This window comes from Hyalella azteca, unplaced genomic scaffold, assembly GCF_000764305.2.
Source record: "Hyalella azteca isolate HAZT.00-mixed unplaced genomic scaffold, Hazt_2.0.2 contig12328, whole genome shotgun sequence".
In the NCBI taxonomy this organism is placed as follows: Eukaryota; Metazoa; Arthropoda; class Malacostraca; order Amphipoda; family Hyalellidae; genus Hyalella; species Hyalella azteca.
In genome coordinates, this window is record NW_025942288.1 from 276,250 (window position 1) to 303,676 (window position 27,427).

The window sequence follows — 27,427 nt, forward strand, 5'->3', positions numbered from 1 at the left end:
CGACCAATAAACCGGAAAGATTTCTTGGCCGTTTTGTAAGTAGTTCGGTGAAGGCAATAACTTGCATAAAAAACCTGGTCCTTGAACGCCAAGAATTCCTCAGAAGACTTATTTTAAAACGACTTTTGTTTTTGTCGTGGCTCGGCATGGTAATTTGACAAGAAGTAGTTGGATGGAACCGAAAAACGAACTATTCATGTATAGGCCTGCAGGATGTAAAGATTTATACTGAATACAATATATACTGTTCGGCGTTGAAAAAATTGTCATCATTTACATTAATTTATCTACGTTATGTTTATTTTAGGCATTAAAAGCAAAGATTTAATCAACGAATTAATCACGATTTTATAATTGTGTATTACCTATATAATTATAGGGAATGAGACAAACCAAAAATTTTACCGGCATGATTTTCATATAAATACTAGGCGGAACTCAACCGTGAGTCCGATAGGTGGTGATCTTCACAGGACTTAACGAAAGCTGTCTTTTGTTAAATATCGATGTCTCTAATGTCATTTCGTTCGATGCTTCTAAATAATTCAAGTTCTAAATTATTCTCTCGCCCGAGCTTGCGCGTTTTTTGCATGTAAAACATGTCAATCACCATTTGAAACGTAAAATTTCAGTGTACGGAATTAATACTTCAGTGAAAACGTATTATTTATATTATGGTGAAATGTCTCAGTGTCGGAAGCTTCCTGCGCACAACCTTTGGAAAATGTCATGCCTCAAAATGTTATTGAAGCTGAAAAATGTGATGATTTTCATCATAAAGTAATGTTCAGTAAGAATTGGCGTAGAGCGCCAGAAACTGTGCTGCTTCCTAAATTGAAAATACAACAAAAAACGTTCTTTCCTTCGAACTGTGTGGATTAAACTTGTGCGCCAAAATTCATTAACGTGGATTTTGCGACGTGACTTTTCTGGTTCCAGGGCATGAATTCCACCGCCAGGACTCCTTAGTGATATTCAAATATGTATATTTTCTGCACCAATTAAAATTGGTCAAAATATTCACTAGTTGTTATGCTACATGTGATTGAAAACCCGAAAGTTGCCCATGCCACCAGCTTCTAATGCAACATTCAAAGTATCGAACTGAAACTTTTTACACTCATGGGGGTTCGTATGAGTAACAATTTTATATTTATCCGAAACGTTGGTGTAATAATGAAGTGCTGAGTGTGCAATATGGTTTGCAAGAACATTTTCACAAACCACATTCGGTATGTGATTTATTGTGGTCTTCTTCTTCTATTATTTTGCAGCGTTAAATATGCCGTAATCTCCTATTAATCCTTCGCAATTCTTTTTCAAGTTTATCGAGTACACTGATCTACAATGTTTACAGTTCTCGTATGATTTTCATGAATACGGTGATATTACCAAAGGTGAAATTCACATGCTAAATTGTCATTTAGTTTGAACTAAAAATATAGTATTACTTAGGTAAGGCGATGAACATTGTTTCGTTTCGTCAACTGGGAGGGAAATTTGATTTCAGAGAAGATGATCATCAGGAGTGATATTAGATGCCATTACTAGTAGCACTGTTGCTACTTCACAGGACGCAACACTTAAATCGCACCACGACCGCTGCCAACGTAGGTTCAGGGCGGCGGTTTCACGCCGACTGAAGCTTCGTGAGCACGACTCTGGTGTCGGTGGCTAGGTTCTCCTGTCGTCCGACCGACGTCCTCGGTCGGCCCCAAATCGATATCCGACAGCAGAAGTAAGATCCTGCCTGCAACAGGCGGCTGCTGCGACTGCTGCTGCTACTCGTGATTGGCAAGAACTCTCATAGGATCAATCTCTGGTAAGGCAGGGCTTCGCTCCTGATTGATCACACGTGATAGTGAGCCAAGCATCTCCCTCCGTCCAATGTGCTTCAGCGTAAACAAGTCAGAGTGACAATTTCAAGGTTGCTAGTTAGAACTTGAGGCCAAATATCTCACATTTTTTGAATCAAATATTTAGAATCCATGTTAAGCGGCTGCGGCAGATCCCAATTACTTCATCTTATTCGAACAGCAAGGGATAATATTCACGACGTAGTTCAAAATGGATCGTTAAACCGGCAAACGGAGGAGATCAAATCCATTTCTGTGTTGACTTCTTATGATGTATTCTAAATATTTTTCAATCGAGCTCATACAGATACTTTCTATAAACAATGCAATTGCAGCAAGGTACTCACCCGAAGTTCGTAGACCAAACCCGTACTATGATTTAGATTGAAGCATAGCGTTCAGCGTTGTATAAAGTCTACGGGCTTTCATCCCAGCATTTAGTTATCTGCTTGCATTTAAAAATAACTCTAAAATTAGGCTTAATCCTAAGGATAGTATACGTAAGGAAATTAAACTGATGTTATATTTTGGCGTGAGTACAAACCTCATCTATTTGGTGCAGGATTTCTGCCCGCGGCTCTGCGGTAAGTTTATGGCAGAACATCATGTCTTCATTATAACAACTAATTTTAAAACGTTATTGATATACTCTGTTGATATATACTGTAAGTTGGCTGATTATAAATAAATTGAATCCAGCTTTAAAAGCAGTATTAAGGTTAAAATCATAAGACAGCTGGTAATTTGCGCTCTGCATACATGAATGAAAAAGTCAGGTTTAACTTGAAGATTATTGTCCCTATCAACGTTTATTTGAAGATAAGTCCTCATACTAATCAATGCTATTATAATTTAGAAAGAAAAAATAAACAAAATTTCTTCAGGATAGAATTCAGGATATCAAGCAAAAAGAACCAACGAATTAAGTCGATGTAATCCCATCATGATTAATTTGTTCAATTCCGGATTATCAGCCGTGGATTCAGTCATTGACTTTATTTACATATCTTGCTTTATACGGCAATAAAATACTTTAATTTATAAGAGTAACATTATTACTACCTCATATAATAATAACATAATTAGAATTCATAAAGAATCGTATGAAGACCCACCTTCAAACAAATGTTTACGAACTTAACATGGAAAAGAAGGTCATCAAATTAGGAGCTCTGGCTTTATGATTATTGAAAAATATTGAATGTAACTCAAATTTACGGTCACTAATAGTCATTGCCTCTTTAAACGTATAAAAATTATAAGGATAAAGATATAAAAAATTATAAGGATAAATAAATGGATGGGAATGAAGAAGAAATATATCTAATAAAATAAATGCTCAAATACTCGGTCTTATCCCATTTTTAGATTTACAAGTCCACGGTTACGAATAAATCACAGCTTCATTTTTACACACTTTAAATTTAAGTTGCTCTTGAAATAAACCGTTTAAAATTATGCAAACAATTGTGACATGTATATAAGCGAAGTTTTAAAACGTTGCTTAATCGCATATTGAGATAGTTTCATGAAAAATATAAAGAGAAAAAAATTAATCGAATACGATTGCTTAGCAACCAAGCTTTTTGGCGCACATTTGTTTGCCTAATCTTATGACAGCGGATAACGAATCATGCGTCATTCTGTTCCATTATAAAACTACTGTAATTCAACATTGTTTTAAATTGACGCAATTTCCTTGCTTCAGCTCCAGTTCGATTAAAAATGTTGCTTACAGTCACTCAAAGTACTGTGACGAAATTCTAGGATCGACTAAACCCAAATTGAATTATAAGTTGAGATTTCGTTTTATGTATCAGTCATTCATCAATTCCGCTCGTCAGTATACCCATTGAGGCGAACGCACGTCGCGTGGAAAAATATGTGGACTATTTTTGTTTCCACACTGCGAAAATTCCGCGGCAATTTCTGATGCTACTCCCGTAGAGGCAATCTAATTGGCATGGCTTGTTGGAGACACTGTGTTTAATGGCGTCTCTAATGACATGCTCCGGACCGGTTGATTAAGAGAGGCTCAATCTGGCACTGATTTTACCGTATTCAGTTTTGCCGAAAGCTTCCTCCGGAGTGCAACAAGGCCACTGGCCCAATCAGCGAATGCATTTATGTCTCTCCGAGCTCGTAGATTAGAAACTACAGACAAGCGTTGGAAAAAGAAGACGAATGCGTTTGACAGAAGTTATTGCTTCGTGTAAAGTGATATGTGAATAAAAATGGTACTATGATTAATGATGGTACTATGATGTTTTAAAATTTTACTCGAATTTCAGTTGAATTTGCATATACCATATTAGTAAATTACACTACAAAAAGGTTTGGTTAATAAGATACCAGTACTGAGAGCTCGAATTATGAAGATTTTTTTTTGTATCGTTGGGGATTACGAAATAAACAATAATTGACGCTCATGGAAAAACGATTTTGTGGAACATTAAATTATTTCCATTTATTAAGTCTCGGGATTCATGCATATTTTTGAGTCGGATAGTAAAGATTATGTAATTTTTCTGTTAACTTTAGTGACAGAATTGAGAAAAACCTGTGGATGTTTTATTATGAATTACAAAATTTTTACGAAGCTATGAAACGGAATGTCTAAAGTTTTTTAATCTTGCAAAACCCTTGTAACATAATTCAAGTCGTAGAAAACAAATACTACACGATTTTATTCTGCGTCAGAAAGGATGATAATTGAAACAAATTCATCCAGTAATTTTATTATTGGTTTGCTACCTCGGACTGCGAAGTTTTTATAAACCGGTTGATAATTGAAGCAGAAAATAATTTAAACAATTTACGTGATATATACTCGGAATAATTTCTTTTTGAGGCCACTAATCGTTTTATGCCTTCGATTCTCAGGTACTATATTCGCTATCTTAAAGACTTTCTATGAATCAAATTTTTCAGAAACGTTTCTCCGAATAAAGATTCGTTATTTTGCTGCACTAAGACATTTTAATTTTCAAGATTCACAGCGTTAATAGATCTCCGAATGAAAGAGTTTCATGTCAAGAGAGAATCACTTTCAAACATTGGTTCAATATATTACACATGTGGATCATTTGAATTACTGCAAATAGTAATGCTAATGTACTCCTATTTGTATTTACATTTTAGATGTACTCATTTATTTATTTATCTATATATTTAGGCATTTCTCCTAAGGTACACCACAACCTGAAGCAAGACAGTAAAATATTAACGAAAAAAGACCTTCACTCTCGGGTCTTGAAAGAAAAGATGTCACTAGCTGAAAAATCCGGTCATAAGAAAAAATTAGGCTTCGTAAACGTCAGTGAATTCTTAGGAACAGACTGCAATTTCAGTTGTTTTATAACAATTAAGCCAAATCAAACTCAGAGTTGATACAATCCAGCTTTATCGTTGAATAAAAACAGGGTAGTTGAGCAAGTCTTCCGTGGGGGTTCTTCGAAAAGTTCAACTTACAGTATTTCGTTTCATGAACTTATGGCAGGTTTTTCTCAGAAAGTCTGGATTAGCATTTCATTTTTGCTGCATTTTATGAATTGCGCTCACTGAATTACTTCTGACGAATCATCATTAAAATATTTTTAAAAGTCGTAAACAATAAGTAAAATAATCAATGTTGCCAATTGAATAACCATCTCCCTGCTGACTCGATCAGCCATGCTAATGAGTTCGAATCGCGCCTTTTTCTTGCAATATATGAAGATTTTTTTACACCGTTGAAAATTCACATGACAGTAAATCTTGTTTACTTTATTCTTGCACTAGTGGTTAGGTCTGAACACTGGAACTAATTATTTAAGTTTATGACTTATATCAATGATATATCATGTTGAATCATTGGCTGATTAATGGTTTTGATTTACCATTGATTTTCAACGGCTTTCCATTGATTTTCAATGGTTCATTATTGATTATCAATGGTACCACAGAACTTAAACCAATGTCTAATGCGCATCATTTGAAGTGGTGTAACAATCAAACCAATGAATTAAATTTAAGTCTAATTTAATTTTTCGTTTCTGCCTATGTCATAGCACATAATTTCGAATTAAATTATATGATCACAATTATTATTCTTCCTTAATGATTATTTAACTCTTGATTGTTACAATCTTCAAACTGACGTAAGTACTTCGTCAGTTTTTTTCTCTCTTAGTGCATCCGGTTCACAGCCGTTTAAATAGGAACAATAACTATTTAAACGTCTCGAACGTAAAATTTCCTTTCGTGAAATTGTAACACAATATTTTACTTCAGCTCCTTTAGGTCAAAACTACGCATGAATAACACAAAAAAGTAGCTCTTGTATTCATCGATGAGTTATTTTAAATTTTCTGAAATTACTTCGTAACGATCCAAAAAAAATAAAATTTTGTTTCATGTTTGATCGTTAGCAGTTATTGTCATGAGATTCATTTTATTTTGGTGTTGTTCCATCAATAAGGAAGTCTCACTCACAGAAAAATTGTCACTCTGATCATACAAAGAATTTTCTTGACTAAACTCTACACTGGCATTATACTGAGAATGCAAGCAGCCTGAATCGTCATTACATCCTTGGTATTGTTGGAACTGAACCGTGTATTGATCTGGAAAGTTATTAGCAAACCTTGTTTCATCAATTCCTTCTGATCTCATGGCCATATTTGCGCAAGAACTTGCGATAGACATTTTGCAAGCAGTGCTCTGTTTTAAGGGCGATTCAATTTCTATGTTACGTTTAGGATCGCGCTTTACTTTATGCTTGGAATCGTCTTCTGAAATTTTTGAGATAGTAATGGTTTTCTGTCTTGTTTTATGAACTTGATTTTGAAGCAGACTATCGTTTTTACAAGACGATGAAGTGACAGGGTTTATGGACTCGACGATGAGGGAGAGGCAGTCCAGGCTCGACGTCACCAGGCCGCTACCCTGCAGCAGGTCGCCTGCCACTCGAGGGAGACGACTTGCGCAGGCTCCTCCATCTAAAAACAATTTTATTATTTAGTGTGAAAATATCGTATTTACTGATAAATAAAGATAAAATAATTTATAGCCCAGTTGCAATTAAGTTTCGTTTACGAGTTGTCATTAATATACAATAATTAATATCAGAGATTTTAATTTGTGACCATAATATCCGAATTTGAGTAATTTCGAATCCAACTATACACTTTACATTATGATATAAATGACAGTCAGCAACACAGTTGGATGATATCTTGGTCGGAATATTCATTTCCGCTCAAAAAGATGAATAATATAAAGCAAATGAAATACCACTTGACTTTTGCTGGTAATATTTTCACTTTAACTTATATAATCACTGTATAATTTATTTTCGGTCGTATATGTTTAAGGATTTATGATATACACAGGAAAACTTATACAACGAATATGTAATAGTTCGAGGTATCCTTAATATCATTTTATCTAATTATTAATAACTTAAATTGGTAAAGAGGAACACACGAATTTAATTAATTGAAAACTGGATATATTCATAATTTATTCGGTTTCATAAGTCTAAGTTTTGTGACCGCTAGGAATTTGTGCAGCTATTTTTCATTCTCCTTTAGGTTTTAAAAGGAACCGAACTGTGGTTGTAAAAACACGCTAAAAACATTTGTAATGGGACTGTTTCAATTATTTTTCACGATATTAGTTTTGCCACTACCGACAGTTTATACTGAATAAATGAATTGATTTACCCATAGGCTGAGTGTAGCTGGCTGAGTTGGGATCGTTGATGAGGTTATCAGTGTGGCCGCTGCCTGGCACGTCCTGTAATAAAAAACTGCGTTTAATACTCTGGTTGAGGATATAGGAATAATATTAATAGCTTACATAAAAATCTTAATGTTCCTTTAATACCTATACATATTCTTTAATACTTGGTATGCTAGTATGATAAGTGTTATTGCAGGTACTCTTGTGTGGTGTACCAGTACAGGTACTCTTGTGTGGTGTACCAGTACAGGTACGCTTGTGTGGTGTACCAGTACAGGTACACTTGTGTGGTGTACCAGTACAGGTACGCCTGTGTGGTGTAATCGTGCAGGTGTAGGTTCACTTTCAGGTTTTATGTGTCGTAATATGATTAGAGTTCCTAGTGTGCACCCTCAGGGAGTGAAAATATTGTGAATATTAGGATGTTGCAAATTAAAAATAATTCTAGCTTATCACTCTAATTTTTCTATAAGAACGCTCAAAGAAATTTGTTATGATCTTATTTCTGATAACCCCCAAACAATTTTCTTACACATCCAGCATAGAACACAGGCTATAATTGCATAGAATGAAAGACTTGTTCAGAGAAACAATAGGTACTCAGCCAAACCATAACTCTACGAAATGACATTAGCACGGAAGTACATTTGCCAGCAGTCGCTAGTGTGTCATAACTCATAATCTATCCTGACGTGAAACTCAGTCCTGGAATGCAACCCCGGCATTCTTGGTCTACTCTTCGACTCATTCTCAAGCAATTGTATTCTCAAGCAACTGTATCGGTGATTTATGTAAGTTTCAATGTCGTTATGTTAGTGTAGGGTAATATTTGTATTTTTATTTTCTCGGAAAAATCTTCCTTAATTAGTATAATCTACCTCGATTTATAACTCTTACGGAACAAAGAAAATTGATTAATATATTTGGATCGATGTGAGGAATAATTCTACCCATGCATTACTCATCGGGCTCCAATATTCGTAAATTTTTTGTGAAATTAATAATTTTTATGTCCGTGGTATGGGTCTATATTTTTTAATCAAGTTGGTTTACGGTACACAAAGAATTTATTGTTAGGGTGGCAAAATGTGAAGCAAATTTTAAATAAGCTACAACTTATTGCAAGTAATTTCAAGTTTAACCGCGTAACTCTGACGCTAACTTGCCGTCAATATTTCAAAAGATCGTCTTTGAAACTTTTTAGTTCGCTTCTCCCTTCTAATTTGGAGCGTGAAGCACTGAAGAAATGTGCTTCAAATCACCAACTCGCCCAAGAAATGTTTCAGGAAACTTTGTCGTTGTTTGTAAGGCGGATGGCAGAACTCTTACATTTTAAGAAGCATCGTGAGCCTCCCATGCTTATGTGGCCGCTGAGTCACTGGTTGGGAGCACTTGTATTTGATCAAAGTACAAGCGACTAAATTTATAGTTAACAATCGACAGTTTGACATGGGGCTAATTTATGATATTTTTAATTAGATTTATTTCCTCAAACAATCATGAGCATTTTCATACGAATATTGTTATTTACTATATATGTACGTATCAATGATGAATGACTAAGAATACAATGTGTCGTTTGTAAGGAACATTCTCTGCGTTTGGACAGGTTTTATAGCTTGACGCAAATATTCATACTAACCTTTAAAAATTAAGCCACAAATTCTATTATAGTCTTCTCTCAAGCAAGAACCTATAATCTAGCAGCTCAGGTCATGCTATTAATCGTGCTCACCTTCATTTCATAAACATGATAGTGGTCCTGCTAAAATTCAATTTTTTTTATTTCAAACCATGAATGTAGATCAAAATTGAAATCCATAAATACCCAATTTCATGGTCTCCAATTACAGAATGGGTTATTTCAAAAATTGATTACGTTTGTATTGAAGGCAAACTGCTCTTCTCAAATAAGATCAAATCCTCGTACTTTCACAGAATAGGGGCGCGTGAAAGCGATCCAAATCGAGTTGCATGCGTCAATCGCAACGTTTGACGGAACATCGGAAATCGATAGAGAAGTTGCTCGGAATACCTGCCGGTTCTGTAGCATAACTTCTGGTACATCGCTGCACCTGAACACTGAACTAAATGGGCACGCTAACTTCACTCAATCCAACCGAGAAGTTCTTGCACTCCTTTGAGATCTGGTTCGTCACTGCTATTTTATTTCAATAAATATTCGGGTGTTGTTTGTTGACCGGATAACACAATAATTACTGTGCTTTTTCTCTGTTTATCGCACAAAAAATAGAATGGATATATTGTGGCTCTTAGATTGAATTTTCGCGAAGCGGTTGGCACTGTCGTTCTGAAGATAAATTGACTTTTTTGGCCCATGCGATTAATTTCTAAAAACCTGTCGTGTCATGTGTTGATTTGGCAAAAAGCTTGGACAAAAATTACCACACATAAAATAAAACTTTCATGTTCAGTGTGCAAAAAAGAGCATGGACTCCGATTCCGATTGTTGGGAAAGAAAATGAGACATAAAAAATGTGAACAAATTATTTTTCTTTTCCGTGAGCAACTTTTCCGGATTTAGCGTGATTATCGAATATAATCTGAATTGAACTTAAAAACAAAATTTATTGCAGATTAGAGAGCAATTGTAATTGCTGATTGAGAGCAAGACCCATGCAGTAATTGAAGAAAGAGCCGTGAAAGAAAGATGAAAGTTCCATCGCAAAGCACCTCCGGAAATGGGCGCTGGCAAATCCAGAACCCTTCTTCCGCCGAGCCGTGAAGGGGAGACCAGAGGGAACTTCATATATGGCTGCTCCGAGATCGTGACCAAAACAATGCCAGAGGAACCGAAAATATCACTATACTCAAGCACAATTAATGGGCATTGTTGAACTGCTTCTAGGATTCCAATACCTACAATTTTAGTGAGATCAGGAAGCTCAGGACAGTCTGCAAGACAGATCAGGACAGTCAGCAAGACTGTCTGATCTGAGACTCAGGACAGTCTGACAGATCAGGAAGTTCAATATTGACAGTCTACATGCAAATCTTCAATGACTTTCTGAATTTTTGCAGCGAAAGGAATTTCTTAAGTCAACATAGAGTCTGTCCGGTGTCAGTCTGGGGCTTCATCGTATTCATTATAATTATGTTATACGATATGATCATCTGTAATTGAGACGTTATTCTATAAAAGGGCTGGGAACCGTAGAAAAGACCCCGCAGAAGCTGAAGAGTAGTGTAAACAACGTAAACCAACCCCAAACTAACGGTCGACGTTCAAGCCTAGACCTGTATTACAACTCGCTTATATTACCACCCCGAATAAAAATAAGTTCACTAGACAGATGGTGTCTTACTTATCCCTCACGAGCTTAGTCGAGTATCCCGGTCCTCAGGTGACGCTTAATATAGCATCCGGGACAAGTCTATGATTGGGAAATTTTAGTAATTAGCTGAATTGGGTCAGCTAAAAAATGTCAATTACCGGCTTATCTTTGGCAAATAATATCATTGAAAGCAATGCTTATCGTTTTTAGCAATTTCTATTAGGCTTCGAGCTGCAATGGTAGTTCGTTATTCTATAATAATTTATTACATATTTCTTATCCCGTTGTCCTATCCGCGTGGCTTTGAAATTCATTTGCGCCAGTTTCTGCAAGTATCCACATTCCACTCAACAACGTCGGGAGGGTTCAGAAGTTGCTGAAAGTCACGGACTGAGGGAACTTGAGACGAGGCAGCCTCGGGCTCCACTACGTTTTGTCCAGCCTCACAGCAACTACCAAAATGAAACCCAATACAACACAATATTTTATCTCCATAATGCTAGGAAAATAAAGTAATTTTCTATTATTTTATTAAGCCTGTGTCACGGAAGACGTATATCTATGAGTTTATGAGCTCACGAGTGGAGAAAATCGAATCCAAGTTTGAAGCGAGCATCAATTTTGAATTTGTTTTCAATTCGAATCTTTGGCTCCCTCTAGTGTGTTCGAATTCCCAATGAAGTTTAAATTCCGATGAAATAATACCCCTTGGAAACTGTCTTTTTATTGTTCTTATTTCCAATACACGTGCCGACGATAAAATGTGTTCTCAAAACCTTTTGTCGAGCCAACACAAGTTATTTGCTTTTAACTGGCGTTCAGTGTTCGAGGACCCCAATACATTTCACAGCCAACGAATTTTATATCAGCATGAGTTGCAATTGGATATCAATAGACTGAGATGGAGCTTTCAAGGAGATGAAGCAATTATTACTGACGCTAACTTGATTTAACTCCTCTCGAGTTTTTAATGGATTTTAATCGGCACACGGCATTCTGTGCCATGTAGAATTCACGGACTAATTGACGCTAAAAGATGTAGCTCGTTGACTGTCGTGGGTTAGCTTTTTACGACTCTTTCAAGTGTAGCCGAACGGCGACTGCGAATTCGATGGACCCCCACAGTCTTCCTGAATTTCGCTTGTGTTTATAAACACAAACGCGAGATGAACCGCAACTCTTGGCGTCCCCTTGCTTATTTCTCGCCCTCTGCTATCACCGATGCGCTCTAGCGTCATATTTCTAGCGAGGAATTGCTCGACTATGTTTCAGCAGATCATTAAATTATTTTTAGCACGGATGAAGATTTAAGGCAATTTAGTGTCTTTAGATAAGCATTTCATTGCTGTGTCTAATTTTTCTTCCAAATAAAGTCACAGAAACTTTACTTCAAAGCTACTAAACTTCAATTATTTGCACGCTTGATAGGATCACTTCAATTTGAAATAATTAACCTTATTAATTTCCAGTTTTTAGCAAAACAGAATCTTTTTTCTGTTTTCATATGAATGTACAATAATCGGCATTCTCATTTGATTTTCTGTCGACGGTGATATTTATATAGTCTTTCTTAGTTTAGAGCTTATATTCGTCATAAAACTTTTTGGTGAATTTCTATATGTTCCGTTTAGAATTTCCTCTTTCATATTTTATATTAGGTTATGTAGGTGAGTACAATACTTCATGCTTTTTTGAAATCCTATTTTGTATCGAAATTTATGATTTTAAGTTATTTCGTTATTTGCATTGATATGAGATTTGTTTCGTTATTTGCATCGAAATGAGAAAAAATCTAGAGAAACCAGCTAAATTCATTATAATTTCCGATATATTCCATGCAAAGATTGTCTGTCCTGCGTCCGGGAAAATTTTTCAAATTGAATGGTTCTAAAAATTGGGGGAACCTCTATGCCAATTAATTTAAAAAAAGTGTCATCAAATTAGCCGGTTATTTTTTACGAATTGCGGGGCTTTCAAACTAATATATGTTCAATCATTTTTATGCTTGTGGGATTCGAATCATGGAATTCGGGAAGGGAAAAAATTAAAATAAAAACGAGACTAGAGTTAAAAAGATTGATAGTGTTTCAAAGATCTTGTCGATAAATGATTAAAAGAACACAGAAGCATATAGGATTAATTAGTTTATAATCATAGTAACAATCCAATTATGCCTGAATTTTCATATTGTCTACCGTAATAAGGACAAAGAATTACGAATTTCTTTGGAAAATGGCCTTTGCGGCGATGTTCAAATATTTCATGCCATTTTTAATGCCTATAAAAATGTCGTTCCACATACATATGTACGTAGTGTTATTACGGAATCAAAATTACAGAGTTCAACCTTAATCTGTTATTATCATTATTTCGATACGAAGTTATTATGATTAGAGTTATCTGGACGATGTTTTTCCTGCATTCAATCTTCAATAAGGGGTACTACTTTTCATTGAGTTTTTGTGCGCTATATAATAAGACCACGATTTACATTGCTGGAGCGCTGTCTTCACTTACAACGGCTAGATAAGCTTTCCTGTTCCCTCTCTTTCGATGGCAATAAATTAACTTTGTTTCCCAGCGAACGTTCAAGAAATCTTCAGCACCTGGAAGAGATGAGCACAATGCACACAGAACTCCTGGCCCTCGCGGAATAGGTCGGAAGTTGCGGTCTGGCCGCGTGGGAACAAATCGCCCAAGCTTCCCCATGTAACACACTTGGCATCACTTCAATAGATTTATGATTTCTGAGGGAATTCTCATATCATTTAACGGTGTAAAGGATGAGCCCCAACAACGGTATTTCACAGGAGGTTAAATACATCGTCTCGCAATCTCCACATTCACGTATATATTTCTGATGTGTTTGAAAAATTTTAATCGTGTTATATCATGAAGTAACGTGTCAGCTCAGTAAAATAATTCTTTGATCCCACTTACTTCCTAACCATTGTAAAAATTTATCTTGTCTCTGTTCATTTAATCGTGGCTCTCTATGACTTTTATTCCAGAACAATTATTTCTCATTAATTCCTTAGTTTTTTTCAGTATTAAGATATATTTCTGAACATCAATTATTTTGGACATTTTTTCGGAGGTTTTTGTTTGCCCATTTAAACGTCTATTTAATGAAACATTTCATTAGGATATTAAACTAAATAAATTTAATTATTTAATGTGAATTCAAAACGATTGATTTTAATACAAAATATCCTCCACGTAGTTTAAAGTTCAATGACAATAACGATTTTCAAAATTTTGAACGTTCTGCCTGCAAAAAAAATATATAATAACAGCCTTTAATATAGATTTGTTTTAAATAGGGGCAAAGCCTCATCATACTACGAACGGTGCCAACCGCACTGCTGATCACTCATAATTTGCCCTAATTATTAAAGATAAGATGAGTAAAGTACAGCCATTATTGCAGAACACGTTTTTGCTTCAAACGTTGGCGCTTTCAGATTCGATGATGCAAGATTCTTGTGTAGAGCGCAGTTTTTTAGCTTAGATTGATGTCATATTCACGCCGACAGATATGACAGAGTTTATCAAGTGAAATGACTACTGTTGAAGTAATTACATGTGAACTAAATCAGTCTTCAATTGAAAAAATCTACAACGAGATTGCTTAGATGCAGGCGCCATATAAGCGTGGCCGGCATCTGCTCTTCATCAGAGCTGCATGTGAAGCCAGCGACTTGCACCCATAATAACAGTACCATGCATCAAATGCTTAAATGTCCTCCTATATTCGAGCAAGACTCTAATGAGAAGTTTTAAGTCGCACCAGAAGGCCAAAAAGATCTACTGACACTGATCTTAATGAGCCCTCATGAGCTGTGCTATACTTTGAAACCTCAAGAATTCTTGTTAGGTGCTTTCTTCTGATAGTAAATCGAGTTCAAAAATTGTGTTGTGGCCTTGCCAGGGAGACGTGTTACCTGTGCAGTGTTTGGTGATTTGCATCCCAAGGTTACGGGCACAAATAATTTGAATTATTATTAGAATAATATTATTTGAATGAAATCTAATAATTTAGGATGGACTTGACCGTTCTCAAATCCTTGCATGGAAAATTTGAATTTTTAGCATTTGTGAAGATTAAACTTGAATTGGCAATTTCACGGAATTTTGTTTCTAACGCGTAACATTTGCTAATGATCTAATCGTATTAAATGTGTTATCAATGTGGACCTAAAATATCTTTCAATGTCTTAAAAAGAAACTTGCCAGAGAATCTGTTCGATGGCGGCGACCAGTGGGGCTCTAAAGTTGTCGTTGCGGCAAGTTTACGAGCGAGTTAATTTGAAGCGGCCTTGCTATCTCGTAAAGCTCGGCCTGGGTCATCCATGATGTACTCGGCAGCCTCAATAATTAGGTCATATAAGAACAAACAAAAGTATATAATACTATATCAAGAATCAATTTCAGCGTCAGTAATCTAGTTTCTTTTGTGACCATCATGATTTAATGTTCTGCATTCACGTAAATATGAGCAACATTATACATAAAGAACGCATGCGGTACAATCGTCTTCATTTAGTCTGGTTTAAATTTTTTAAGCAAATGAAGCTCGCCGCCTTCAATTTCTTTTTTAAGAAAAATTGTGACAAGCTCATCCTTATCGAAATGTTTTAGGATAACAAACTTTGCCTTTTAATACGTATAGTAAATAAACTCATTCATAAATACTTCAATAAAGGAAAACCAAATGGTACTCCTTGCCTTAATTGAGAAATCAATGCATATATTTATAGTGCATAATCAAAAACCTTTATCGAAGTTCTTGAAACCTCATATGATAAGAGGCAATCAACAAATTTTATTATAATAATTGATATTTTCCATTTTTCGAAATTACCAGGATATTACTTGAAGAAAAGTCACGCAGTCATATATCAGTATAGGCATCCAAATCCATGCTAATTTTGACATTTCAGTAAATGCCACGCATGAAGAAATGAAATCCATAACAGCTCACAGACTTTAATTTCGGTCCTCCCAATAACAGCCAACGATCTGGCTGTTGATTTACTCTTTTACTAAAAGCTTGCCTACTTCTCCTAACTCTTCTACAGAGTTCTAGAATCATTGTAGACGACACGAGTCGCCCGTTTCTTGTAGTCATAACACTGTATTGTTGCATTACATGAGGGCTTTTTTAAAGAGCTTGGATGTAGTTACACGAGTGATTCACTTCACTGATGTGCCATCAAGCTAAATATTCCTTGACCCTTGGTTGTAGACCGCCCATGGCGATGCTGCTGCAGTTCATGACTTCCGAAATGAGACGCGATGTTCAGACGGCGGATTTTTCATCGTGTCGCACTTACTTCCCGCGATTGGATGCACGTGGTTGCAGGGATGTGAGAAGTCGGTGTTAGGAATATTAGTGGAGTAATTATTAATATTAATAGATATTATTATCTCCTCAAGCAACCATGATTAAGTAGTCTCAAGAGACATCGAAATATAAACAATAACAATATGTCCTTCTTCGGTGCATTTTTATACTTTAAAGTATAACATGCACGAAACTCATGTTAAAACCGAACACCCCAAAATCTTGAGCTTTCAAATGCATTTTCACAGACATTTCCACTTCATAGAATATACAAACTTTAAATGAATATTGAATGCTTTGTGTTTTTACATAACTTCCATGAGTAACCATGGTTTTGCGTTGAATTCTGCGCCTACACGTGAATCATTTGAGCCCCTTTACCTTATGTGCATACATACGGCGTTCATGGCAACCGTATGGCGCTCGCCGCTGAAAGACGCGGCTGCGTTGTAAGACAAAGACGGAGGGGTTCGATTTAATTGACTTATCGTGAATTATAAGACGACCCTGACATGATAAACTTCAACCGTCGGGCCTCAAGACTTTTAAATCGATCTGAAACACATAGTGAGAATAAGCTGTAACATGGAATATAAAAGTATATTTTAAGTTACGTAATTTCTCACGTGATTTACGATTCGCGGCTTAAGTGATTGCTCTCGATCATTCTTTCTTAACAATCTTAAATGTTATTCAAAATTGTTAAGCAATTTAATAAATCAGCTATATTATTGAAGAGCTGCTAAAACATATTTGTAGTAACTGTGTATTTGTGTGATAGAATCACGCATTGAATATATTCCGCGTTTAAACTAGCTTATTTGAATAAGTTCTTTGAGGGGCATAGTAGACGATAAGTTTTCTCTAAACATTTCTCTTTCGGTCCGTCGTGCTTCTGTCGTTAACACAATGCGACTGTAAGCTCAGGCTGATTTATGATTAGAATTAATAGTTGCTATTCATCTTCTCTACGGTAGATGAAATTTACTATTCGAATCGTAAAGCATACGATCTGTCTACACCTTTTTCAAGTACATGAGTTGCGAAATGATTTAATTCGTCATTTACCAACTGAGTGCGCAAATTCATTTACTAGCTACAATTGTATTCCACCTGATTACAACAAGTGATTTAGACGTAGACATTAATTATTGCCCCAGTCAACGAAAAAGAAACAATCGGAGTCAATCGCAGTCCAATGGCAGATTTATTAAGTCTTCAGGGTGGAAAAAATTAAGCCTGACTTGCTGTGATGAATTAAGTCAGGCTGTGACTCACGAACTAATGGATGAGATGCGTAAAGAGCTAGCTAGCTTCCCAAGCGCTTTACCCACGCATTGCGTGATCACAAAAACACGGGACTACACATAATGAACTCAACGAATTTAATAAGTACTCGCGCTTAATCTTTGCAATATAAATGCCCGAGCTAAACGTTCCTCGTATTTACTCATGAAGAATTAGTTTCCTGAGTAAATAATAAGAATTATCAGAAGTAAAAGAACATGTTAGTAATTTGCTGATTCTGCCTATTTAAAAATATATTACCAAGATAGTTTTGCTCGCGATGTCATTGCGAATATTGGTGCGGTTTTAGTTTAGTTATAAATTAATTTAGCATATGATTCTAGATATACTCTAATGTTAATCTTGCCAATTTATTTTCCACCGCTTGATCTACGGCATTGAAACTCAACATTATTTCCTCGTGGACTGTTAACAGCCTGGGCGGAATTACCTATACATACGCTTGTGCCAAACGAGGCAGATGAACAGACGCATGTCTCTTTTTCATCTTTCTAGAAGAAATGAAAACCTGTTATTAAACTAAAAATTCGTGAGAGCATTTCCACCAGCCTGGGGGAAGGGGAAGAATTTCTTTTTGTGTGTTAATACAAGTGTAGAGCAATTATCTTTACAAATATTCAGTAGATTTACTTTACTTATAACCTTATCTATTACTTTTCAATTTACTTTTACTTATGGTAAGGTTGTGGGAAAAAACTTTGACCATCGCAAGGAAATCGTAAACTCCGATCTCGGCTTTCAGGTGAACGAAGATTGATGTTCTTAAGGTGCAACCTCGATCTCCACGTACAAAATTTTGAAACGCATCGCGTTGAAACGAATCTAAATAAATTTAAATGTGCTGCAAGCTACATACAAGATAAATTGAAGTAAGATCAAATGACCGAGACGAATGCAAAAATTACATCAAACATTCCCATCATATATCAAGAATCACGAAGTTATATAATTGAGCATATGAAATAATAGTGCAAATAAACTCAAAGTTTATTACCGTGGATGTGGACGAAACTTCTTCCTGTGCACGACCGCTTAGTGACATCAAAGTTTACGACTAGAATTTATTCTCAGTAGCGTTTTGGTCGGACAGAAAATAAGAAATTGAGTAATAACTGGGTTGGCCGTATGCGAAAGTATATATTAACGAATTCCTTTAAAAATTCTGGCTATGAAAAAATACATATCAATAACACTCACACAATGATGAACGATTGTAGCTACTTCTTTCGCTAACGATCGCATCTTTGGCACTTGAACAAAATGAAGCAAAGAATTAAGTGAGAAAACTTATACCCATGAGTTTCTTGCCAGTCGCTTTTGATAATTGTTTGTTTTGATAATCGCGCACGAGTCTGGCTTGGCCGTCTCTCCTCGATACTGAACGACCGTCTTGAGGTATCCACGCTATTATTCATGGTTACACAAGTAATGCTGTGCAGCGTGGCCGGCTAGGCACACAAGAACGAACTCCGACTGACTTTAAATGATCGTAAAGAAAGCATAAAAGTGCAAAAAGATTTTTAAACAGAAAACTGTCTTTGCACTCTACCGTTTGTTTGTCCTAGTATGATTCATTCATTTTACCGACTAATAAACGTCGCTTGTGGCTTGATTAGGAGCCGGCGTAACTAGTCACCGGCTTCCAATATAATATGCTTTGCCAAACACTACCATTAATCTGCTTAACAAAAATCTTATATGGCAGTTAATACGCGAAGTGAAGCATTCTGATTAGAAACACGTGCATGAGTGGTAGTTTTCTAGCGTATGTCATCCAAGGAGAGCCATTAAAGGCTTTATGGCGACAGCTAACAAGAGAAATTTCATTTAATAGCAAACATAAATAATTTTATTGTAAAATAGGAAATAATTAAGCAGTTTCATCTTTTAAATTGAAAATTCCGTAAGTTTTTGGTATTACGGAAAATAATTTACCTTGAGTAACGTCAGCATTGGAAATAAATTAAATTAATTGGAGTTGCTACCGAAAATAAACTTAATTGTGTTACGGTATAATCAAAAACAAATTCAATAGAGCTCTGATAGTAAATATATTTAATTGACTCATTTGACAGAAATTAGATTGTCTTGGGGTATGATACAGGAGTAAGAAAATTGTGTTATAGCATAGCGACGTACGTAGAAAAGAAATGACTTGTAAAGAGCAAAGTAATTTAAGTGTCCTTGGCTATCATAAAAGAGGAATAAAATTATATCATGGTAATTCCTGGAAGAAAATAAACCTTTTCGTCAAATCCTAACAAAATAATTAAATTGTTTTCCTCGTGAAGGTAATGGATTTCTATTGAAAAATTCGGTTAAACGGCACCACCAGCACGAAATATTTTTAGCCGCAAAGTTTTCATTCATGTTTCACTGACTTTTACTGACACGCGGAAATCCTAATTTTAGAATTCATAAACTCAGCAATAATAACGGTAAAAAGTTTGCGACGGATATTAATTTCGAGCTCATCAAACCTTAATAAGGCTGCGCTCTGGCAGGGCGCAGGGCTCTTGTATAAAATTTGTTATGAATTTTCGAAAAACTTTTCAGCTAGATTCATGTCAGGCTTTTAATTTGATTTGCACGGACAATTTTCATATATATTTATTTACTATAAAATAATCAACTGTTTTTATCTCGATCATTATATTTTTTGACGCCTGAAACCTGCAAAGTGATTTTCATCAGGTTTTTATTTCGAATATTGCGTGTAATTGAGATAGTTTACCCTATGGTTTATTACAATGACCTGGAAATTAAGTATGTTCTTCTAATACATATGACAAGAATGGTTTGTATTGGAAGTTTTGCAGACAGGTATTCTTTGAGATTATTTCAGGGTTTGCATACTTCATTGCAAACACGCGAAATTATTTCTTCAAATGGAGAAATCGATCCTCATGATCAAAGTTCCGTCGGCCAGATTCTTGAGCGAGCAACAAACAGAAACAAAAATTGCTTCAACTTCACAGAAGCTTTCATTGATCAACGATTTCAAAAGAAGTTTCCGGAGAAAAATTGTTACGTGAAACTTTTTCGGCCAGATTTGGAGATCAAAACAGTTCAAAGGAAATCCTGATGGAAATAGCTAAGTGACTTTACCTCGATAACTTTCCTCACAATAAATCTCTTGTGCTTTCACCGTTTCGTGTACACGCGGTCCATTCCACTTTCACTTAAATGTTACATGTGCTGAAAAATGTAAAATGAGTTGGGCGTTTCACTAAATACTTCTTGTCTTCTTTAAGACTTGGGCATTTCACTAAAAACTTCATTACATATAAAACTTGATGCTGTAAGGGATAGAAATGATTGCTATTTATATATCGGAGTATTGATTGTATAATTTGTTTATAGTCCGAAATTTTAAATTGTCATTTTAGTTTAGAGTTTACGGGAGGCTAAGTGCGGAAGGAGGAGGTGATAAGATTATTCTGTCGTGGAAAGCCGGAGCGGAGGTATGTGCTGTGTTAGATTGTGAATATGTAAATATATATGTGAATAGATTTGATGCGGAATAGATTTGTGAATATTTAGAGTTTATATGTATTTTAATGTTTGTTTACTATCAGTTATTGATTTATTTTATTTGGTTCTTTTATAGGAAAGCCTCAAAATGAATATTTAGCCGCATATCGGAGAGTTACACCCAAAATGGAGAGTTAGACTCGCAAGCAAAGAATCCATGATGAAGTGTTAGTGTTGATATGCCGATGTTATTCTTTATTATTTATTTGTTCACTTAAAAGTGTTGTGTAATAAAGTGTTTTGATTATCGTGCATTAATGAATAAACCTATACGATTATGTAGGCTAGTTGGTGGTTCAGAGAGCCCCAACAATGCTTTGGGCCATTAAATTCACAATTGAAATTTACGTTAAATTAGCAGCGTTCCACGTACCTAAAGACTGGCGTGACTGGTTCAAATCTCTACAATTCATTTTATTTTGCAATAATAAATAATGTATGTTTAGTTGGATTTTTAGCTATTGCCGCGTTGAGAAAGTTATCATTTTTTGTTGTCTAACGTTCACAAAAATATAACAAATAGGTTAAACTTTATCGAAACCAAAAACGAAACATTTTAACTTATTTAAGATATTTTATTGGTCGTTATGGAGTTTACGCAAAGATATAAAAGTAAATCATTGAGGCCGAGTTCCACCCGAGAATTAAAGACTTCTCTTCGTGAATAACTTCATAGAGTTTTTTATTGACGCAAAAGCTAGCTAACTCGCGCAATTCTTACCAAGTTACCTGGCACGCTGCAGATCGTCGCAATATTCAGGCAGGTCGAGCAGTTTACGACACCATATCAAAAAGAAGGAGCGCATGGAGACATTTTAGCGTTCAAGGCTGGCTGTGTTCTACAAGTCAATATATCGTCGATAAGCCCTGAGCCTCAGACAGCTCGCGCCGGACCCACGTCGATGTTACGCGCTCTGCATAATGAGACTTTCTTCAGATGCAAGACTTTAAGTAAAAAACAACTCATCTTTCTGACTTGTAACGCTGAATTCAGTTTCCTTAGTAGATGAATTTCAAAGTTTAGGTTAATATAGTATTTTAAAAATCTACAAGAGTTCCACCACTGAAGGGGGTTATTAGTTTAAATTTAGACGCACTAGCTTGACTTAAGAACCAGTATATAGGCATAACAGCCTGCATTAGTAAAAAAAATTGTCAGCTCCCACTGTTAAATGTTAATGTTTTGCCACACTACATCAGAGAACCAAGAGGGAGTAGTGAAACAAGGAAAATAAATCGGGAAATTTAAAGTTGCTAAACAAATCAACATAAGCAATGCTCTTGTAGGCTTGTGAGGCAAAATCTGCAGTACGGCTGTTAAAATGTGTACTGTATTTAACGAAACAATATTGCGATATTAAATAAATTTACATAAAGGAAATTGTTGATAAATGGCTTCCTAAAGTAGAAAAATGAACAGTAAGCTGGAGCATCCAAAGAAAAAAGTAAAAAAATGCGGACATGATTTGCTAAATTCTTCAGGAATATATCTTATTGGGTCAATGATTATCTATGTGGCGAGTGCAAGGAATGTTTAAGATTAATTTATTTTATCTTAACGTAATGGGCGGGTCTGCTCATCTCCGATTAAGATTAGTGAGATTTATCACATTTAAGCTTTTCCGAAGGCAGTTTCCAGAACACTCACGCAGAAAATAAATTCACGAAACACTAACAAAACAGTATTCAGAGTACATTTTGTTGCTGCAAGTAAATTGGTATAGGAGTCATGCATAAGTTCTTACATAATCCTGCTGGAAGTAGTATTATCGTAATTTTGGCACTACAATTATAGATATATAAAGTTTTCTGGTATATGCAATACAATTTTTATCTGGAGTCATCAGAAAGACATCTAAACGAAGGAAAAATTTCTTTGAAGAAAATCCATTAATTAAACTCACAATTTCAGGAATTTGTCTATGATATTCGGCGACACTATAATACAAGACAGATTCATTATTATTAATTTTATCTGAAGTAAAATAAAATTTTGCAAACATTTGCTGTCTGTGTTAAAAAGTTCTTCAAAAACTCAATTTAAATTAAAATTGTAAAAATATTTATTTGTGTGTCCTGACAACATCAATAAAAACTTTGCTGTTCACTGAATTTTTTCAAGGGAAAGATTTTTTATTTTAATAGTCATCAAATTATTTCAAGTAGCAAGTCAGGTGTCATGGTAGGGAGTTATAAGAATCATTATTTTAGCCGCCCTAATTTCATGTAGTATTAAGTTGTTGCAAACTAAATTTAAGAACACAAATTACATCTGGCAAGAATACAGCATCGTAAAGTGAAAGTAGTTGATGTGAGCTTTTCAATGGGTGAAGCAAAAGAATGCTATTTTCATTAATAATTTAATTTTAGCTCTGCAGTGTTAGAATAATTCATATAATAGTAAAGCTTTTGCCGGCTTCACATATTCGTGAACTGCCTCGTATGTTGTCTCCCGTAACAGAACTTTAGAAAATATGAAGCGTGAACGACAGTATTTCCTTCAATGCTACTGCGATAAACAGGCTTTTGTCACACGCTCAATATAATTTCGATCAGCGTAAACCAAGGGTACGCATTTAAGTTATAAAAAAACCAACGTAACTGTAACTTGATTAGAAATTATATCGTTTAGCGGAACCCTTATGCCTTCAACGAGGAAATGTTTAATTTTATTTGTTGAACGAGAAAAGTCGTCGTAATTGTTCCAATCAATATGCAGTGGAATAAAACTAAAATTTTGAAGGTTAATTTGAAATATCGTAGAGTATATACGTTTGCCTGTAAAAAGCATTGTTATATGGAGGCACTCAACTTACTTCCTACCAGATGAAGTTTTGCCTTAAATTTACATTAGTGACTCGGTCCTTTTACGTCGCGAACCTGTGAAATAATTATAGTTGCGGCACGCTATATGGGAAGAAATACGAGAACGTGTTACTATCACGCAATGCACCTGAACGTGTAGTAAATGCAAATAAGACTAGAATAAGACACTGTCCTAAGCGATAGCCGAAGTGACCCATACAGGCTCCTATATACGTACTCACACATTCAACAACGCAACCTTCAGAAACAAAATAGCACTACTATACAAACATACAAAACGTTAACATAAAGGGAGCATGTTCAAATGTGAAACGGCGTACAGATAAAGAAACTAATTACAAGATACTATCAAGGGAAACAGAACTGAGGTTTCGGGTGTTAAACGTACGAGAGCCGATCGAGCCAGTTCTGATAATAGTCATTACGTCTTGTACGAATTAATACACTGGTATAATCTATTGAACGGAATGCCATGTACATTTCATCAATAAACAGAAATTTCCCGACAAACTGAGTGCGCAGAGTACGCAGGACTCTTACGAAGCGCCAGCTGCGAGTGAGGGAGCGAGGCTGTATTTGATGTAGCGAGGAGGCTTGTTTTGACACCACTCAAGCGTGAGGGGAAACTCGTCACCGCGCCCGCCTTGCCATTACAAATCATACTGTAAATGTTGCACCTACTTCATGCCTCCTGTCTACTTTAAACAAACCATTCAATCCTTACTAAGTTGTTTTTATTGCCCCTAATTATTTTCTAAAGCACACTTATACACATTACCATTAATGTATGTATAAATAAATAATTATGAGGTTGGGAAATATTCAAGACCGTAAATTTAACTTTTTCGGTGCGATCTGTTAAGGCACAATTCATTGCACGTACTTATTTATGATTTCGTGCACAATTCATCGCACGTACTTATTAATGATAAACTGTAATCGTTTCAACGAAGAATTTTATCTTCATGGAGAATTTTAATTTCGTGAAGAATTTTAATTTCATGAAGAATTTTAATTTCGTGAAGAATTTTAATTTCGTGAAGAATTTTAACTTCAAAGAATTTTAATTTCATGAAGAATCTTATTTGCATTAAGAATCTTATCTTCATGATAAATTTTATAATAACGAAGAATTTTATCTTCATGAATAATTTTGTTTTCATAAAGAATATTATCTTCATGAAGAATTTTATCCTCACGAAGAATTTTATCTTCATGAAGAATTTTATCCTCACGAAAAATTTTATCTTAATGAATAATTTAATTTTCATGATGAATATTATCTTCGTGGAGAATTTTATCTGAACGAAAAATGTTATCTTCATGAAGTATTTTATCTTCATGAAGAATTTAGGTACAGTTGTACTTTTTCACTACTACAAAGGTTCAAAGGTTAAATTGCAACAATTTCGTGCGCGACCAATTTTCTGTACAGCAGTACAATCCCATACGTGGTATAGCACATAAATACGAGTATATCTAATTACTTATCATAAATTAAGAATTTACATCCATAATGTGTGCTAAGCTACGTAAACCTGCAGACAATGTCCGATGACGTGCAGACTGAGCAACGAGTAAGTGTTTGTCTGTGAACAATTAACGCAAGCTTAGCGTTGTCGGCCAACGTCCAACGTCGAACGATATAAAGTGCACGGCACGTGAGATTTTCAAGTTGAATTCGAATACACCTATTCAAATTCTAAATTGATTTTACTTTTTAAAATTTATTTTACATTGAATTAATTATTAATCATATATTATTTAACGAAGGTAATTTCCAGTTATCTTCTTCGATGATTATATATTTAACCGTTAATAAACTGTAGTTACACGAAACATTAAATAAATATTACCCGTAATAGGAACAAACGCTCATATATTAATTACCAATTTCTGGGAGCATTGAACAAAAGTAGCGATGCCACGCAACAGTCCCCGGGCATCGTGCTTTCGGAACCTACAGCTTACATGCGCTTGTTTTTATTCACGTTGCCACTATATTAAGAGTGCCAGAGCTATAGGTGACCTTGCAAATAATAGTCTCTCTTTGCCCCGTCAAGTCTTCCTTCATTGAGTCTGTGCATGGTGCATTCAGGCGCTCGGGAGAGGCGATCTTCCCGTTATAATTTACATCGCGTGTTAATCTACGACCAAAGTCATAATAAAAATTATAAGCCCGCGTAAGAAATAAATTTAATATGATGGTAAACCTACAGGTAATAATAGTAAATAGAATTTATTAAGAGAATACGAAAATAGTATGAATTGTATGAAGGAAATAATACGGTTAACAAACTACGACAAACGCTCTTGGCAAAAAAGAGGAGACCGACACATTTAAATTCACAATGAAATTGCGAATTATACCTTCTTTATAGCGTATCAATTCACTTCATATATAATTCCGTTAATTCGATGAAAATTTGTACGCTATCATCCCCGAGGTATTATATCTTTAAGGTATAAAGCAATAGTCCTGGAAAATGTAAGCATATTCTGCTGAATGGGTGCTACCGTACGGCAGAAGCCATTAAAGAGATAATGAGATGCAGAGCGACACAAAATAAGGTGTCATGAGAGCAGCGGGATGAACTAGACGCGGTAAGAAAAACTCTTATAGTGGACCACAAGGTTGTCTAAGTCAACTATAAACTACGCCCAGCTTTAAGATTTGTGACGACTTTAATGTCATATTGAGAAAGCATAAATTGCCTCGGTTCCTTGAGATCTATTTCAAGACTGACTTGCTCTTGATGCATCAGAAAGTCTAAAAAGTGAGACATGAGCGAGGCAAGCGACTTACCGCAGCCACGAAGCTTGGCCGCCTCTGTCGCAAATAACCAGAGTGTGACTGCGTGAATTGGTGCATTACTTGACACGCACTGGGGGTATTATGGCAGCGCTTTTATATCAATGGAAAATGTTTGTGTAGTGTTTTTGTGCAGATGCTCGACATATCATATCGAATAATTCCCATTTAATTCCTGAAGTTTCATTGCTCAGCTGCTATTTGATACAAAAATTTTCATGGCAGTGCTTATAAGTTTATATATACGAACAACAGTGATTTGATTTTAATTTGAAAGGAGGGTAAAAGAATAGACGACCCTTAAACTACAATATAAATGATTAGATACTTTCATTCTTTTTCATCATTTTTTGATAAGAGTTTCTTTGTAATGATTTTCTGATGTGATGCGAGTGTCAAATGCTTGTATTACATACGAGTGTCTTTAAAAAGCCTTTTATCTTCAAAACAAAACTCTCAAGGTGAGTCTTTCAAGAGTCTTTCGTTTTGATCGGAATCTTTTAGCAATGCATAACTGTGCAACGAGTGTCATTACTGGCCTTAATTTTGATAAGCGCATAGTGATACCAATGCATTTGTTTTGATGTTAACTGCGTCATATAGGTGCTCCCGTTTCACTTTGCTAAATCGTGTAATCACGCAGCTATTATTGTTATGGAGTGAGTATTTCGACAAACTATTTCTTTTATTTCAACGAAGTCACTAATCTTCTCAAGGCTCAAGG

General features: G+C 35.4%; 1 protein-coding gene across 1 annotated transcript in view; it reads right to left on the reverse strand.

Moving 5' to 3' along the window:
- Positions 1 to 4,907: 4,907 nt before the first annotated feature.
- Positions 4,908 to 27,427, reverse strand: part of LOC108669521 (myogenic-determination protein) — a 33,472-nt gene continuing 10,952 nt past the window's right edge. Inside the window, exons 3-4 of the mRNA XM_018156872.2 lie at positions 7,562 to 7,634; positions 4,908 to 6,835 (exon numbers count right to left, since the gene is read on the reverse strand). Coding sequence (XP_018012361.1) covers positions 6,249 to 6,835; positions 7,562 to 7,634 — 660 coding nt within the window. The 3' untranslated portion in view covers positions 4,908 to 6,248. The remainder of the gene's footprint in view (positions 6,836 to 7,561; positions 7,635 to 27,427) is intronic.